The sequence below is a fragment of the Pteropus vampyrus genome, unplaced genomic scaffold (genome assembly GCF_000151845.1).
Source record: "Pteropus vampyrus isolate Shadow unplaced genomic scaffold, Pvam_2.0 Scaffold17, whole genome shotgun sequence".
Taxonomy (NCBI): Eukaryota; Metazoa; Chordata; class Mammalia; order Chiroptera; family Pteropodidae; genus Pteropus; species Pteropus vampyrus.
In genome coordinates this window covers 1,941,004-1,960,846 of record NW_011888798.1, presented here as the reverse complement: position 1 = coordinate 1,960,846, position 19,843 = coordinate 1,941,004, and the positions used below count along the sequence as shown (strand labels likewise).

Below are 19,843 nucleotides of genomic sequence, written 5' to 3'. Positions count from 1 at the left end.
GATCAGTCGAGTTTTGACTATTTTAGATTTAAATATCTTTAAATATCCATATGGAGGTATCATAAGACAATTGGATATGTGTCTGGAGTTCAGAAAATAAAAGCTCTTATTTTTTCAAGGTAAATCACTGGGTATGGTGGGTGTGTGTGTGTGAAACTTTTAAGAAATCATCCTTACTTGAATTTAATGCATTAAGGCCTCAGCACTAACAGATCATTCCTGTGTTTTCTAATTTACATAAATCCATACAAGTCTGCTAGGCACTTCACACCTTTATTTTTACTTTCACATCTGAAGTACAGCAATATGGATAGATAAGGTGTATATTTAAGATAACAATGTGAACAGACACATTCCTGGAGCTACAGCTATTTAAAAGTGACACTAGCATCAAGATACTCATTCTTATTCTGGGAAGGCTTTAAAAAACAATCACTTGTTATGAAACTAATTGCAATGCCAAATGCTTCTTAGGCTTGTATGTGAAAATTATCATCTCTACATTTTACTGTTTTAAATCAAGGAAAGTAATAGACTTTGTGATTAGACTTAAAAGTTTGGTTTTGATGCTTATAACTATCTAGGTTCTAAAGTGAATAACATTTCCACACTATATTTCATGGAGGAAGACACTTTGTACATAACTAAAGAAATGCAAAAATGACATGTAAAAATACCAAACTTCAACCAGAATTCTAACATGAGCAAGCATGCTTAACTTGTGGCTGAAACCATTCTAAAAAAAGTTTTTTTCAGTGTGAGTGAGCATTATTTCTTCCCAGTCTACCCATTCTCAATTCTATGCCTTTGATTATTCCCTCATGCTAGAATGCCTTTCTTCCCAGCTGATCTCCTTCTCTTCCTTCAAGGCTCAGCCCAAATTCAGCATGCTCCACAAAGCGTGCCATGAATGCCTGTGGTATTTACTTCTCTCCACATTTCCACAGCATTGCTACTTGCATGTCTAGGGAACCTACGTCATTATGCCATGGATTAAGGTTGGCTATTTACCCTAAAACAGAAGCTCCTCGAGGACAGAAAATCTTAGTCATCTTTGCCTTCCCTAAAATACTTAACATAGTACCTTACATATCAGATTATAGGTATAAACTAAAGGCTTGTTCAACTAAATTCTATTAAACTAATAATCAAATACACTGAATTCAGTGGGATACATTTCATCACTTCAAACATAATCTTCTGGATCTCACTTCCCCATCTCTCCATAACATCCCAGAAAAATCCTATTGCTTCTCAGTCACTTTCAAGTATTGTAAAATATAGTCTAGTCCAGTTTAACCCTTCGATTTCATATCTTATTCAAAGAATATCACTGCACCGCCCCCGCCCCCAACCAGGGTCAACCAAAAGAAATAATAATCTGTTTTTCAATATTCTTCGTGGCTCTTTCACTTTTCTCCACTTCCTTCCTCATCTTCTGGTTCCTGCAGATCAGGTTAGGCAGAGGAAGAGGGACGAATGTTCTGTGTGCCTAGTTCCATGTGGTTTTACTAGATGGATTGGTAGCAGGATGATCTGTTATCCTTATGTAATTATTGACAGCACTTCTCTCATTCTCAAAAAAGCCCAGTTTGGACAGTACAATACAGGTCTTAGAGGCAGGGTGGCCTTAAATTACAGCAAGCAAAGAGGCTGGTTCCTTCACCCTGCATAGTTCCCTGGTGTGGGGGATTCATTCTCAGACTGGCCTCACTATCCCACCCACAGTCCCCTCCTATGACAAGCAGCCCTCCTTGGCTGGATCCATCAAGATAACTCAAACCTGGTTAGTTCTCGTAGGGTCTACTTGGGCCACGAAACAAAATTAATGTCTTCTTATCACACCGGATTGACAAATGTCAACTCTTTGCACTACTGCCCTCTCTCAACATGGCACCTCACTGGTTCCAGACACTCTTTTCTGCTCCAAAAATGAGTCTATGTTCAGGAATGCTCCAAACTCTAGAAAAAATATGCTCTCTCAGAAACTCTCTGGGAAGTGTGATTGCATTATCAAGAAACAAGATTATGTGTAGCTCATTAAACAACCAGACAAGAAATTATAAATACCAATCTACACTTCTGCAAGACATACCCAAATTCTGAGTTGAGAACAAAAGGTCCTTCTGGGAAAAAACTGAAATGTCACATAACTACCCACTAGATTAACAATTCTTCACCTGAATAAAACCTGTATTACCCCTTTTCCAATTTCTCTTACATACGGGAAGTGGGTGCTGCAGTTCTTTTACTAAGCCCCACATCCCTCTTTAGAATGCGAGGATACTTACTGACCCTTATTTTCAGCTTTGGAACTTTAGCTAAAATCTTGAAACAAGTGCTAGTTGTCAACACATTATCTTAGGTGGAATTCCCCTGTTATAGCTACTGCTTATCATCTGGTCAAATTTTACCTTAGTAGATCAGTATATTATTCATATTCAAACAACTCATTTAATTATACACATATTTAATGAAGAGCCACAGCATAAATGGAGAATTCCCACTTTGAAATTCAGATTTAAAATGATACCAACAAAAAATGAAAAATAAAATTCTGTACAACAAACCAAGTCAATAATTGCATACAGGTATCCCCACTTTTTGAAAGCTTGCCTATGACACTTCACTTTTACAAAATACCTATATCAACACCTGTTTTCACTAACCAAAAGAAATCTAAAGAGGATTTTTGCTTTTAAATTAATGGTAACTGTTTCTTCACTTTACTCCATTCCGGCCTACGAAAGGTTTCATAGAAACGCTATACTTTTGGATAGCAGGGGAAACCTGTATCTTTTTAAGTCAAGTTATATACTATAAAGTGTTATGATTATTTATTTGTTTGTCTGTTTAACACCTACAGCACCTGGTCTTCCTAGGTGGTCTCCCATCCAAGTACTAACCAGACCCAACCAACCTTGCTTAGCTTCCGAAATCAGACGAGATCGGGCACGGTCAGGGTGGCATGGCTGTAGATTAAAGTGTTAAGATTTTTTAAAAAATAGATGTCTCATAATACTATTTACTAGATTTCAGTTATTACATGAAGAATACTCATAAAAGCTCTGTCTATAGAAAAATCTTGTAGTATGCATCAATATCTATACCTAGAACAAACTGTAGAGATTTACAGACTTGAACTAAAAATGCATAGTGGGGATGGTTTAACCACATTGGAAAAATTATACATATAAACATAAACTTCTAAAGTTAAAACACACACCAATCCTGACAGAACAATTCCATTCTTAGGTATTTAACTCAGAGAAATTAAATCATATGTACACAAAAAGATACACAAAAATTATGTTTATAGCAGCTTTATTCACAACTGCCAAAAACCAGGAAAAGAAAATCAAATGTCCAGTAACAGAATAATGGATAAACAAATGGTGGTAAAACAGATCACTATTCAGCAGCGAAAGAGAATGAACCACTGTTACACACAACATGGATAAATCTCAAAATAACTATACTGAGGAAAAGCAGCCAGGCACAAAACAGTATATACTCTATGATTCCATGTATATAAAGTTCAAGGAAAAGTTTACTTCATCTATAGTAAGAGAAATCAGAACAGTGGTTGTCTACGGGGAAGAGAGAGGAGGACTGATTGTTAAGAGCCATAAGAGAATTTTGGGGGGTGTTAAACTATTCTATTTCTTGAATGAGAGGTAGTTACATGAATCGACACACATATCAAAATTCATTAACTGTTTATTTAAAAATGGATTTTTATATATAAATTACAACCAACGAAACTGATTTAAATCGCATCTGATATCCTACTTCCGGAAGATGTCAAGGATAATCAGTTAATGTAAAATGTAATCTCCTTCCAAAAGCTGGTTACCAATATGTATATTGGTAATCATAATAAACTTATAAACTAAATCAGATTCTGAAACACAAATCCAAGTCCAAAGTGTTTACCCAAAGTCACAAGGAAACAAGGATAATTTTAGTCTATAGCGACATCCATAAAGGCTCAAAGAATGAATGGGAGTAATCAACATATCTTTTCTTGGGAGGTCATGATCTAAAGCAAGTGGTCACTTTTGACTATCATAAAATATGAATATGACTTCATGTTAAAGATACTTTTCCCCGACTTATCCAATATTTACTCCACCTACTAGCAACTTTTGAGGAGCATACTACCCTGTATCAATAATACCTATTTCTAAATCACTTTTCCTGATCTCTCTACTTTAGTTTTCTCTTTTTAGCTAAAAACTCTATCTAGAAATATCGTACAACCACTTCACTCTTGAATAACCCTCATTTCTTTTTGTCCAACTGCTTTGTTTGCCTATGACCTGTTTGCTAATTTTTTTGTATATTTTCAAGCAATTAAAAAATGCATTTTCAATTCTAACACTTTGAGTTCAACAATTCCAATTTTTTTTCCTATCTTCATTACAACATCCCTCAGATGCCAGAGTACTCACATTTAAGCTACTTTACCATGCTGCCACTTTGGGTTTTTTTTATTATTTCACTCCTCCATGGGACCAGTGAACGATAAAGCCAAAGATCCCTTATCATTTCACTCTATACCTTAAAAAAACATATTGGATCATTTGACTCCAAAGCCTTATTGCACAGTTATATTTTTTACATTTAAAAATGCTGCTGCTAAGGCACCGTTCCTATCCAAATGACTAAATGTGTCCTTTCCAAGGAGATAATGGTTTGTTCAGGGCTTCATACCTCTACTTGTAAACGCCTGTAAACATTTCGTTCTCATTTTAATGGGCTTCATAACACTGTTATCTACTGTTATCATTTCTGAACCAAACTGGTAGTTACCTTTGACTGTATCAGACTGCTTTCAAGAACTGTTTCTACATATGTTATTTGGAGTTGATCTAATTCAGCTTATGATCTACTGTATCTAAGTCACTGTGGTAGCTTTTTATCACCCACCCTTCATATATGGATTTTGTATCATGGCATCACTTACATCTGAAAATACAGCTATATAATACTATACTAACTATATCAAAGGCAACAAGTAAGACAGTTGGAAGAGTTGCAGAGTCTAGATAACAATATTGTCCAATATATCACCTCACTGCTTTCTCCAAGGAGGCCCAAACATCCTTCTGTAAAATGAACATGAAGTCATTTATGTTAAAAACCATTAGTCTTAAAATTTTCCCATAATGTATACTGGCTGTTCGAATTACTTTTTATTTATTCATTTATCAGACAATCACTGGAAAGAAAAGGTCCCTGCACAAAATGAGCTACAACTGTAAGACTCTATCTTCACTTCTTACTCAAGACCTTGGGTATACCACTTAGCTTCTACTTTCCTCATTAAAAGTTGGGATAATTGTACCTGCTTTCAAGGTTGTGCAAAGAATTAGAAATAACTTATGCAAGGTATCTTACTCAATGTCTAGTACATAGGCGGGTTTCAATAGTATGTGGTAATAATAAACCATTATTCCACTGATAGTCTTACTCTAGCACCCTTATCAATCCAAAAAAAGTGGTCATCTATTATCTATCACATTTAAAATCTTATTCTCCCTTTTACATTCCACTAATTTCCCAATGTCTAAAATAGCTTCACTTTCTCCATTCACAAAATTACCTCCCACTCACCTTAAGGAAAAGCAGCTTTAACCATTGGTTACAAAGTTAGGGAGAAAGGCAGTGGGGGAAGAAACCACCTGAACAGTCACTGCTCTACTAAAATAAACACAGTAATGTATGCCTACTACATCCTTACCTTAATCTTCTTTCAAAAGTCTTTTTTGAAGTCCATGAAAGTCAGGATCACTACCTTTCTCATGTACTATAAATACAATAACTGAACAAGTCCTATGTCAGTCAATGGACAAAAAGATGTAACTGATGAATCCTCAACTCTCTAAATTCCAATATTTTGTTATCTCAGGAATCAATTTATGAAAACTCACCAGGTGAAAGGGGTGGGGAGGCAGATTAAACTAAATAGTCTTTTGACTACTGATACAAAACTAGTTTTAAACACCTGGATTTTATTCTTCTCCTGATTATACTCAAATCAATTGCTGGCACAAGAACCAACTAAAAATTTAACATGCTTTTCTGCAACTACATTCTCAAATTCCAATATATAGCACTTTTTTCTGCAATAAACTAGTTTTACTCACTTTTATGAGATGTCTTCTCAAGCTTAATAAGAACAGGTAAAATAATAACTATAACCTATCAAGCTGTATTTATCATTCTTCTATACATTATATTTTGAAAAAGGTTGACTTTAGGGAAAAACATAATAATGGCAATCCACAAAGTGCTCTATTTAATGTTCTCTGCCCAGAAGACCACAATGGAATTGCTGATTTAATACTATCGATGTTAAATCCATATATATGTTATTAAATATATATTAGTTATAAGATAAAATGGTGCTTCCTGCTTTAAACACACAAACATACACACACACAAAAAATCAGTCTTTCCTTAAGTATCTTATGTTTGAAAACGGTGAAGTTTTCTAAATATTAATCACAATAGTCCCAAATAAAATCCATAGGGCAGTTCAATTATGGCACAAAAGATGAATGAGAGTATTTCATTTCAAAAATCCCTGAGTCTTAGGATCTAAACATCTAAGAACATTCCCCTTTCATTCCAGATTCAAAAGAGTTTCAGGCATTCAAATGCTACAACACACCTGTCTTTCAGCTATAGGCATTGCTTCAATGAAAAAATAGCTTAAAAACCATGAAATGAAATCAATTCCACATAAAGCTATCGCACGATTCTGATCTCTAATCTGACTTGTAAATTAGATGTGTGTAACTTCCACTCTTCAAAAACCTGCAGATCTTTTTCCTAGCAGAAGGGCTATGCTAGTTGCATTGCACTATGACCAAAAATGTGCAGCAACGGCAGGGGCACACTGATACACTGAATGGTAGAGGCCTTGAATACAGATTTCAAGGTAAGCCATGAGGAAATCTTTTTTTGTTTTTACATGAGCTATATGAACTATATAAAATGTAATCTATGTTTTATATCCTGGGCTGCCAGAGTATTTGTTGAATGCTAGAAAAAAGAAAGTTAAAGATTCACTGAGGAAGAAATGCAATTTAACTTTGAGAGAATCTACCCACCTCCCAGCACTGCTTTCAAATCTTCTATTACTGATTTAAACGGATACAAGCCAAAAGTGGGAACTCTAACCAAATAAAATGTTCATTTGGTTCAGAAAATATTTTGATGTTTCAGTTTTCATAGGTTTATTTCCAGTTCATATCTGCTTCTTAACTCATTTTTAAATTTAAGTAAATTTTCAAATTTAAGTAAATTTAGTTAACAGATCTGAATATATTTATTAGTTATTTTTAATTAACAGTCATTAATTTATTAACTGTTCCATGCACATTAATACTGTATAGTATGATCTTCTACTTACTATTGACTTCAAGAGCCTACACAAAAGGATGTTTTCCTAGAAAATTCTGGATACAATAGCTTTTTATAAATAAAAACATTTTAAATACTCTAGGGCACAGGTCCCCAACCCCTGGCTGTGGACCAGTATCGGTCCATGGCCTGTTCGGCAAAGGGCCACAGAATAGGAGGTGAGTGGTGGGCCAGCAAGCTAAGCTTCGTATGTATTTGCAGCCACTCCCCACCGCTAGCATCACCGCCTCAGCTCCACTTCAGATCATCAGGAATTAGATTCTCATAGCAGCACCAGTCTCTGGTGCCAAAAAGATTGGGGACAAATGCTTAAGGAGAGAGCAAAATTTCAAGAATCTCCTAAGTAAAATTACATATGCGAAAGTTATAGTCCTTAAATTAACCTTTTTAAGTTAACTTTTTTAGGTTAAGTAGACTTTTTTCTTTACAGTATTTCCCTTAGAGGAATAGAACCCAATGATAAAAGGTGATAACTATATAAGTTCCATAAATGGACAAGAACTTAAAAGATTGATTACCAAAACAATTACTATATATTATGGAATAAAACATTATTCATTCCCCAAATAAAGATCAAATTTACTTCAACCACCCCCACACCACACCAAAAAGTCATTTTTATTTAGTGATAATGTCCTTGGGTTCATAGCAGGGCTTGATGGCATACTGGTGTCACACTCTGCCAGTCATCAAAAGAATACACGAGCCTTCTTTTTCAACTTCTTTGTCTACTACTGCATCATTGGACCCAGCAGGCAGCTCACCCAGAAAATTTCAGTTAACGGATTTTGGCTCTCTGTGCATAAGACGAAAATCTTTACGAAGTATCCAGTTTGTCTTATAGCTGAGATCTGAACCTGCTGCAGATGTCACATCTAAATTCTTGAATGGATTTTTTTATCATCTTTGTCACCTATAAAACAAGACAGTGTCACCAACAGTATTGTCCTGAAGAACATCTATTTCACTTATGCTAAGCTTTCTGTATAACTGAAAGTCATTTACTTATGTAAAACAGGAGTCAGCAAACTAGATCCTGTGGGCCAAATGCAGCCCACTGCCTGTTCTTGCACAGTCATGATCTAAGAATGAACTATATATTTTTAATGGTTGGAAAGATTTTTTAAAATGCTAATAATCTGTGACATGCAAAAATTACACAAAATTTCAATCTCCATAAATAAGGTTTTATTGGAACGCAGCTACTCATTCATTTATGTATTTTTCTATGGCTACTTTCATGCTATAAGGGCAGATTTAAGTAGGTACAGCAGAGACCATCTGACCCATAAAGGCCAAAATACTTACTATCTGGTGCTTTAAAGAAGTTTGCTGACCCATGGCCCAGAGGACATTTAGTGGGTAAGTAATAGGATTCTTAGTGCCTCTTACACGAAGAACCTGAGTACAGCGACCTAGTTGTTCCCTGCCTTACTTCCATTAGTTTAATAGTCAGGGGCTACATAATGACATTTTGGCCAAAGAGACCTCACACACAACAGTGGTCCATAAGAATAAAACCCAAGAAGATTCAGTGAAGCGGTTAGCAGAAGCTTTTGCAAACCTCAACAACTCCTTAAAAAGTTTGAAAACATGGTGGACCCCAACACCAAAAGGTTTTCACTGATAGAGAGGAATGTTCATGGTGCATTATCTACTTAGGAGCAAATCTACTATGGAAAAAAAAGAAACAAACCAAGCAAACCCACATGGACATACTTCTGAAAAGAGGGACACCTCCTCAAGAAGAGCTTCAGACAGATCTTTCAGGAGGTATTTCAGAAAAGGGCAATATTATCATAGGAAATGACAGGTACATGTGTCATTGCTCTGAAGATCTTCCAGTGGGACAAGATGTGGAGGTGGAAGAAAGTAACAGTGATCTTGACCTTGTGTAGGCCTAAGCTAATGTATGTCTTTTAGTTTTTAACAAAAATGTTTAAAAAGTAAAAAATTAAAATAAAAACATTTTTAAATAACAAAAAAGCTTACAGAATAAAGATATAGACAATATTTTTATATAGATTACAATGTGTGTGTGTTTTAAGCTAAGTACTATTATAAGAGTAAAAAAGTTAAAAATCTTAAAGATTAAATAGTTACAGTAAGCTTGTTATTGAAGAAAAATATTTTTAATAAGTTTAGTGGGACCTAAGTGTACAGTGTTTATCGAGCCTACAGTAGTGTAATGTCCTGGATCTTCACATTCACTCACTCACTCACTGACCCAGCCAGAGTAACTTTGAGTTCTAATAGCTCCATTCACAGGAAGTGAATGGAGGTATAGAGGTATACATCTTTTATCTTTTATACCATATTTTTACTGTATCTTTTCTATGTTTAGATATGTTTAGACACAAATACCACTGTGTTAGAATTGTCTGCAGTATTCTGCACAGTAACATGCTGTACAGGCTTCTAGCCTAGGAGCAATAGGTTATACTATATAGCAACAGGTTATACTATATACCTAAATGGTATAGCCTACTATACCTAGAAATGAGCTGTTACGTAATTTTGATACGTAACAGCTCATTTCTCAGAATGTATCCCCATCATTAAGCAACACATGGTTGGTTTTCCTGGGTAGGCCACCACTCCAGTGCATATAGATATAGTAACTTTACTTTCTACCATAGCTCAGCCTTGCCTCAATCCAAGGGACCAAAATTGCCCTTGGGCAGAAAGAAGACAAGGGGCTCAGCTTCAGGTCAAATTCTGATTCTCCCACATTGATCTCTTCTGTGTCTCCAAGTTATCCTAGTTCTGGATTTCTGCTTTATATCAACCCTTTTCCATAATAGGCTTCTTGTACTGGATACCAGTATTAAAAATATATATATCCTGCCAGAGACCCCGGGACAGTGGGCTGAATCACAGCAATCCTGGACTGAACTGTGCCAGCTAATCACCAGGTAACAGCCACCCTGTAATATGAATTTGTTTGGGACCCCTGTCAATAGCTTGCATACTCCAACACTCTCCTGGCTTCCACTCCTCTTTCTGATCATGACTGTCCCTGGAGTTGATCAATTTCCTTTTACATTAAAACCTCTGACCTATAAACCTATGAGGTCAATCTTCCCAACTGGCCTGTCATTCTGTTTCTGGAGCTCAGTTCATACAATAACCAAATGTAAGAGCACAACAAAACTGTATACAGATGGATTTTCCAACCCAGGACTACCCATCTTAAGACATCGCTTACTTTTTACCAACTGCCCTAAAAGGGAATATATCATCCTCAAGCAGCATTCCTTCTCCTTTTTTCCCTCAACCATTGCTAGTTAGCCCAACGTTTCTATACCTGCTTTATCTTAGAGTGTTGCCCACCACCTTCTACCTACTTGGGGTGCCTAGGACACCCGTGTCTCTTGAGCATGGCTTCAGAATGAGGTATCTCTTGCTTCCATTAAAGTTTTAACATTCCTATTTCTACTGTAGCGGGGAAGGGGAGTTTCTTGTCATTGTTGGACTGCAATGGAGAAACATATTTGGCTAGATTTCCAAGAGTCAAAATATAATTCCCCACAGGACGATGCTAACAGTCCACAATGAGACTATGCCCATACTATTAATGGCACTAAAAAACCCATCTGTAATTCATTTTATGTTGTTGCAAATAACTAATTCACAAACACATTCATAAGCTGTGAAAAGACTGTCTAGAAAATAACTATGAAATATTAGGAAGACTTTACAGTAGACAATTAAGCCAAGTGTAAAGGCTTCAGAGAAAATGGCAGTTTATTTTCAGCAAAGTGAACTTCACTACAATCTTGAAGTAACTTGCCATGGCGAACTCTGAAAATTGCATGAATAGCTCATAACCAAAAAAGTGTATCCAGAATGAATACAGTGACTGGGATGACCATTAACCATATCTCAATTCTGGATAGCAACCATTCTGGTAGCATCAACTTAAATAAAAATAAAAATCTTTTTGAAAACACAGGAAACCCTCTGTCCATTTGGGTAATGACATGGAAGCCCAGTGATATGACCTTACAACCAGGAAAAGAAACTACAGGCATGTAGTCCATATTCCACAGGAGTACTCATAAACCTCAGAACTTCACTCATTAGATGAATCTAGCCTCCTTCCCTTAAAGAGTTCTCAAGTATTTTAGTATCAGAACTCTTTTGTGTTCTCAAAAATTGAGGACTCCCAAGAGCTTTTGTTAATATGAGTTATAATTATCAATATTTACCATGTTAAAAATTAAATGAGTTTAATTATTTAATAATTCATTAAAATTTTTAATAACATATTTAAAATTTTATGAAAATTTTCCTAAACAAAAAAAAGCTTAGTGATAAAAATACTGTTTTAGAACTTCTGCAAATTTCTTTCATGCCTAGCTTAATAGAAGACAATTGGATTTTCTTATTTGCTTCCATATTCAATCTGTTGTGATACATTATTTTGACTGAATTATATGAAAAAAAAGTAGCCCCAAATATGTAGTGAGAAAAAAGGAAGTATATTAATAGCCTTTTTAGATAACTGTAGATGTTCTTTGATAATACACCAACACTTGACAAGTAGTTTAAGAACTATAATATGGAATCTAAAAACACATAAACATTATGTATTGTTACTTGCTTTTTATAACGGTCTTTTACCCATAATTTTAGAATACTGATCACTTTGAAAGTATTGGTTTATTGAGTTATGAAAATATAAAAAAACTTGATATAATTAATTTATTAATTAATACCAGAGCAAAAACTCGCATTCATTAATAACACTATCCATTCCATCAGAAAAATCTTTATGTATTGGGAAGCTGACAAGAGCACAGCAGGTAACACAAGTTAACTAAAATTTTAATTTTTACTTGAGAGCTCAAATTTTATCACTGGCAACAAATATTGTCAGTTATTTTCCCATAAGTGGCAAGCTCACTTTGTTCATTTTGAAGAAAATGACTCCCAAACATCTAAATCTAAATAATCACAATTTGTCTGGTAGTTATTCTTTCAAGTAAAAATGATATTTCATGCAAAATGTGGTTAGTTCAGCTAGGAACGCAAAAAAAAAAAATCACTGAGTTTTCCTTGAGATAACCAATGTACTCTGGATATGCAGCAGAAGTGCTTTTTGTGTATTTCCTGTCTCATCACACAGAATATTAAAATGAAGTATGCTCAAGAATAAAGATTTAACAAAATTAATAATTTTTACTTCTTCATCAAGGACATTCTTAAGGAAAATTAGTTTTGTTTTGTTTTATTAACTATGAATGCATGGCAGTAAAGAATATGATGAATACTAGTCCGTTTGGTGCCAATGCTATTTACTATCCATTAAAATAACCACCGTTTTACCCACCAATGCTTTACTGTCATCAGAGCAAATGTCAAAGCTGTGGAAAAGGCAAAAAGTTAATATTACAATGAAAATAGTTTTAACCACATGGACCCTCTGAAAAGAGTTTCAGTAACCCCTACAGGTCTGTACACAATTTAAGAGCTGTTGTCTTAAGGAAACACTGAAAGCTATGAATGACAAGTTGCCATACCCAAAGTCATACTAAATATCCCCAACATAAATACATTAAATAGCTGTACAAAATCTTTTATTTTAAATCAAATTGATCCAATTTGTTCTCAACTGAATTAATAATGCAAACAATAGTAGCAATTAACATTTAATGAGCACTTACATGTATTATCTCATTTAATCCTCATAACTCTATTCGTTCTGATATAGTCATGCCACAGATAAGAAAACCTGAAGTGAAGGGAAGTCACTTGTTCAGGGTCACAATAACAAATATCAATATTTATGGATTCAGTTATTACTAAGTATTTTGCATACCTCATCTCTGAAGTCTTTTCAACAAACTTTTTATCATTTTTGCCCTTTATTATTTTTTACACTTTTATTACCCATTTTATAGATGAAAACATTGAATTAAAAAGTTAAGTACCCTGCCCAAGGTGACCCAACTGTTGGGTCATCTATATACTAATCCAACTCTGTTTTACTCCAACGAATATACTGCATATTCTGCCTCTCTATATCACACATCAGTATATCCTTTGTATATGGACTGATGGCTACAAGTCTTAAATAGTTTTAATGTCATCTGAGCAAGACCCCTATTTAGAAAAGATTTTCACTAATTTGATTATCTGTCATCAAATGGCGTAAAACCTACTTCCTTTTATAGTCTATACTCTAGGTAATTGTTCATTAATTCATCTTATTAAACACCTATCTGCATATAACAACCTATCAATGTAGATAAGATTACTTTTAAAAAACACTCAATACATCCAGGGGATATCCCAGCATTACAGATGAGAAACTAAAACCCAGAGAAGTAACTAATGTCTCCCAAAGACAAGCTGTTCATAAATACCAGAGTCAAAATCATTTGAACTGACCCTGAAGCCTAAACTCTTCAATCACACAGCCTGCATATATTTAAGAAGGTCTCAGACAAGGGCCTAGGAATTGCTCAGGTCTGGCTACAGAGTTTGCTGATAATATATCCACTCCACCTAAGGCAATCAAGACATGAACCATCTTGTATCTCAAAGACCAAGGCGGGAAAAGGAAGCTGGTTCATGCTGCAAATAAGAAGTTATGCTCTCAGGTGCTTTAAGGTAAAGCAGCTATAGGTAATGTTGATAAAAGTAAAATTTTCTTAGGTGTCAGCATACATCTCTGGGGCTGAGATAAACAAAACAAAACAAAACAAAAAAAACCTAGAGGAATCTGTCATGACAGTTACACAGGCTAGCTACAGATTACACAATAGTTTTCAGATGCCAGAAGCCCAGGGATGCTGCGAACCTTAGTAAACGGCAGCAGAAATCATTTTCCTAAAACTTTCCTGAACTCTATAATCGATCAGCAAAATTTTCATTTCAAGTTAGGATCTGTGAAGGTCAGGGATAAGTTATGTCCCAATACGTTTCTATTTTAAGGACCTACCTTGCAAGACACGGCTTAATATTAAACTCCAAGGGGATCAGGAAAGGAATCAAAGTTTATATAGCTCCATTCACACTTATAACTTGTTGTAACTCAACTTTTAGGAAGTGTAAACATCTTGAGAGGAGTGTGGCTTTAATTTCAAACAAATTGTATTCTCAAGGAGTCCTCACACACATCTGACAGGAAGGTGACAAAATGGAAGGCTGTGGTGTACCACCTAAAAGGGCAGGCAGTACAAGTGAGAGATGTGCAATTATACTTGTCACAGAATACCACATTCTGGACTCCCTCTATGGCAAAGGAAAACAACGATGATGACAAAACCAATGAGCAAACTTTACTTCCTCCCATCAATGATTCCTAGCATGACCAAAAAGAATCAATCTAGTAATATGAAAACAGCTGACAGATATATAGAGAAAAAAAATCAACACTGAGGTCACGTCCCTCAACATGCATCATTTATCCTAAGGATTCCCCCACTTATCTGAATTAATTTCATGTACCTCATTTAATTCAGATAATTGAAGTTTTCCTTTTAGAGTTGTAAAGTGTTTATTTACCTCAACATAATTAGTAAAGTGTCCACTTAAAAATACCACTACAAAAATTACCGCCCCCTCCTCCACACATACATACATACTGCACTATCATTAAAAGTACGAGATTTTGGCCTTCATGGGAAATTTAGTTCAAAAATCCTCTTTAAAAAATTAGCACAGGAAATTCTACAAGAAGTTATAGTCATTACCTTTTTAATACAGAGTGTTTGCATTACTTGTTGAAGACATGGTAATTTGGGTATTCAATACATGACTACTGTTCTGAAACCAAATTAAAGGTTTAGACTACTAAAGAGTTTGATGACTTGCCTCAATACAATAACTGGGATTGTACGGAGAACAAAACCAAAGAGGTCTCTCTTTTTTATGAGCAGGCATTTAAGGGCCTTTAATGAGAATTTACTCTTTAGTTATATAATTACTAATGAACAAAAATAGGCTATTAAACTCACTTCTTTATAGTGTCATAAAACTTCTGTGTAAGAAATATAAAATAATATATATTAATCGAACTCAAGAAAAATTGAAATGTGCAACTCTTAACAATACATGGTGAAAATTACATACTTTTTCTTTCTCAAATTCCCTGCCAGATGACTGATGAAGTTTTTTCTTTTTTTTTATGGACATACTTATAATTTAAAATATATAGACTCTGTAGTACTAATGATGGCAATGAAATGTATAAACCTCTTGTATGAATTCTAAATTTCTATATGAACACTGATTTCCCATACAGGTAAAAGACTTATTGTTAGGATGAATTTATATCTAATCAATATATATTTATCACCTGCTATGTGCCAAGCACTGTACTGAGTGTAGAGGACACTACCGCAAACAGCACAGGTTTGGTTCCAACATTCCCATACACAGGGGTACACAGACTAAAAGAAAAGATAGATAATGAACATGTTATGGGAAAGTATAACAGATGAAATGTTATACTTTATATATTTATGTAAATGTTATACTTTTGAATGTTATAAGTCAAATGAAAGCTCAAAAAGGATAAGACATGGGTAGAAAAACACTTGAAAATAATTAGCTACCATTGAAATTGAATGAAAATCACCCACTAAGTGACTAAGCTAAGAAGGCAGAGAACTCAACAGCAAAGTAAGTTAGGAAAGAGATGAGAGTAATGAATGGATGAATCCTGGGCGTCCTAAAGTTCTTGTTCCAAACGAAAAGTTGGGCTCAAAAAGGGCTCAAATTATAATAACCAAAGAGCCCAGCTCTCAGCTGGCCTGTCTTTAGTATCCAAGGGATCAACCCAGTGAGTGAGTCCAGAAGGCAGTATAACAGTATCTTGGCTCTACGAGTTCTGCCCTGGTTGAAGTAGGACTCCAAAATCCACTGTGGACAAGAACAGGTACCTACTCCCTGAGGGGAGAAGGGATGGCAAGGAAACAGAGATAGCTAAACTGTTAAGAGTTCTTAAATTGACTTAAGACAAGAGTGGAGGTCCACAAGGGATATGGAATACGAAAAGAATCCAGACAAGAAACATATTACATGGACTTATGTAATTGCTTATCTGGTTACTTTTAAAAATAAATATTCCCAAAAAAAAGCTGTCTGTTTAAATGACAAGTGTGACCTTCAAGTGTGGGAGAAGAGGACGATATATTCTTAATATTTCTTACTAGTTGTCTGATTCTGTATCCTAATTCCATCTAAACCTATATTGATATATTCTAGATGCTTCACACACATTTCATTAAGATGTTTATGCCATATAGCTCAAAACTCCCAATGAGTAAAGTGTTTTTAAAAACGAGAATCTCATAATCTCGGAGTCAAACTGCATAGATGTCAAAGGTCAGTGAGACACCATAGCTCTGTAAGCAATGAAAGCTCAGAGCACCAGAATTAATTCCAGATCCCAATTCCTGAAGGGAATGAGGGTTTTAATGTATTTTCAGTCTTAAAAATCGATTTAAGAACTGGGTGGGAGAAACAACACTGGCAGCGGATAGGCCAGGTAGACCAGGACTGACGTAAAAACCAGCAATAACAGATGTAAAATTATTTGCTCCCTATAAATGCCACCCTACTCTACTGTACAATTGTTTTCAGCAACAGTACAAGTAGAAATAAAAATGCATGTAGTCCAAAGATGCTGTCCTTGTGAAGGCTATTATTTATATGACTGTACATATTCAAATAGGAATCACTCTATGAAACTGGCCCTGCATTTGTCCAAATATTATCTGCCAAGGCTATTCATTCAGAGTGGAGTAGTGGTACTTTCCAAAAGAAACGCTTGACAATTTTCCTCAGCTAATTTTTTTTTGTAAATAATCAAAACATGCTAGTCTGATCTATTAAAGAGAAAAGACATAGAAAAAGCAAATATAACGTGGTTTTTTTTTTACAGTACCACCATGAAGTATGACATATCAAATATAGCCTAAAACTGTTTAAAATATCATTTCAGGGTAGCTTCCAGGGCAGTCTGAACTCCCAGTCATGTTTCTTACAAAGACCTATATGCTAAAAAATATATCCTTATAAAGTGAAACCAAAGCTTTAAAATGGACCTACGGTAACAATTAGGATCATTTAATTCATGATGGTCAAACTTTGCTCCAGTGGAAAATTCAAAGTATTTTAGCTTGACTGAGGTGTTCTATCAAAAGATTTAAATAATGATGTCTTTTCACAATTTCACAGTAATATATGTTAAAGAACAAAATTCTCAATATTAAATTTCTTCCCTCAATTTTTCTAAAATATCTGATACCTACTACTTTTCAATATGAAATTCAGCCTGAGTATCTGATTCACCAAAATAATAATAATAATAATAATAATTTCAAGTTTACAATATCACGATTCATGACTTTCTGGCCACTCTGCTACCTCCTTAACTTTGATTAAGCCCAAGACCACAAGCATTTACAGAGCAGCCACTACACTTGACACAAGGCATACACAGATAAAACACGGTCCATCTTTCATTAATCTCTCACAAGGGAAAGTGTACACAAAAAGTATTTACTAAATGCCTATACTTAAAAACTATGGTATAGGAGATGCAAAGGACTTCTGCATTTGAGGAACACTAAGAAAAGTGATGCTGGGAATGCAGGAATTCGGTTATCACATGTGTATAGGGCCTTTGCTTCTAATACCAAGGTTATATGCACCACAGTAAGACTCTTGAAATGCCAATCTCCTAGGATGACACAGACTATCAGCATTAAGAATACAGGTAAACATTCTTGAAATGAAAATAGTTACTAAATTCAAACAAAATGGAAAATATTGTTTCAACTGATAAAATGTAAACAGTTCTTAACTATAAATAATTTGTATCATTTACTTCTGATGTGTCCAAATCGCGAATTAAAGCAATTACTCAAAATAGGAAAAAGTGGAAATTTAGTAATTACTTGGCTTCTTTTAAGATACCAAAATCAAAACAAATTTTGGTACAAGAATATCCACTGGGAAGATTTGAATTATCAACTTAAGTATTTAGCTAATTAAGTCTACTACTTCTATTCAGCTTCTGTTAAATCTCTTCAAGAAACTTCTTTGATTAATTTCACTCTGTAAAATAATAGGGTTGCATTAAACTGACAAGGTCTCTTACAAATAAAAAATTCTGTACTTCTGTGGTCTATAAGATTAAAATGTCAAAATCGGTTTCAAAACGGGAGAAAAGAAGCCATCTTAACTTCTCAAATTGGTAAAGCTATAAAATTCACTGTTTCCCACCTTATCTCAGTATGGTTCACATTTTACCTATTCGGTTTTCAAGTCTGTCAAAGAAAGTTTCATAATTCAAAAGGTACTCCTCCAACCTTCAATACTAAAACTGTTTCATTAAATGTAAAATCCTACGGAAAATATAAAATAATAAGGAGTGGGAGCTGAGGAGAATCTATTCCACTTCAGATCTGGAACGCAATAATTAAAATTCAATACTGAACTTGGTATGTGGGTTCCTTCATGAAACTCCTGCCATGCTTTCACTTAAGGTTAAACAGGTTAATAGAGTCTAATAAAACGGCTCTATTGAATTATACTGGACTTTTCAGCAGCTCCTTTACTGACCACTATGTTGAGCTTTAAAATCAACTTCAGGGGTAACACCAAATAACCAAGGCATGCCACGGCACACGGGGGCTGCATTCTGAAACCCACCTCATGTGGAAAATCACCATCAACTCACGTTTTCCATTTCAAACTGTGATACAGGTGAAGGAAAAAGTGTAAAGCCTCTTTGAACCTCCAGTCACACTCCCTCAAGGCGCTAACTTAAGAATTATCTCAAAGATAATCTAATGCAATACAGTTCTCAGAAAACTCTAAAAGTTGTATCTAGGAGAGGAAAAAAAAAAAACGCCCTTGGGGGTGAAGGTTAAATTAACGTGGTACTGCAACTTCGCTGTTGGGTACATGGCTGGATTTACGACTTAAGTTCAGAGAGACTTTCTACCCGAATAGATCGACTGGATCCTCACAGGAGGGATTCTGGGAGGGCACAGTGAAGTCTTCAGTCTCCGCTGACACAGGGGACGGAGGAGCTGGTGAGATGAGGAAAGTGAGGGCGATAATGGGGCCAGGCGCAAAGGGTCCCTTCACCAAGGCCTGAGAGAGGGCGGCGCGAGGGACAACCGGCCTGGCAGTCTCGCGGTCGGCGAGGAGACCCCTCCGCCTACTCCGGCCCACTCTGGGAACCCGGCCTCCCTTCTCCCCGCGCGAGGGTTACGCGCCCCACGCGCCCCTCGCCGGCGACGCAGAGCAGTGGCGCGCCGGACTGCAGGAAGCCAACATGCACGACGTGCAGAACTCAAGAAAATGAAATCAGAAATGGTCAGCGTGCAGGACCGAAGTGTGTGCCCCGCTCGGGGCGCCGAGCGGACAGCAGAGAAGGGAG

The 19,843-nt window shown here is 35.6% G+C and overlaps 1 protein-coding gene, 1 long non-coding RNA gene and 1 pseudogene across 8 annotated transcripts in view; all 3 read right to left on the bottom strand.

Annotated features, from left to right (window-relative positions):
- GTDC1 (glycosyltransferase like domain containing 1) overlaps window positions 1-19,821 on the bottom strand; it is a 346,607-nt gene extending 326,786 nt beyond the window's left edge. For all 7 annotated transcript variants that reach the window (XM_023527475.1, XM_023527479.1, XM_023527477.1 and 4 more), the window contains exon 1: window positions 19,108-19,821. In XM_023527475.1, the coding sequence (XP_023383243.1) occupies window positions 19,108-19,127 (20 nt within the window). In that variant the 5' untranslated portion in view covers window positions 19,128-19,821. The remainder of the gene's footprint in view (window positions 1-19,107) is intronic.
- Window positions 2,858-2,980, bottom strand: LOC111736111 (annotated as a pseudogene).
- Window positions 5,186-15,720, bottom strand: LOC111736057. Its single transcript, XR_002779071.1, has 2 exons — window positions 14,384-15,720; window positions 5,186-8,347 (listed from the first exon to the last, which is right to left on the bottom strand). It is a non-coding gene; the product is annotated as an uncharacterized LOC111736057 (long non-coding RNA).
- Window positions 19,822-19,843: the final 22 nt, after the last annotated feature.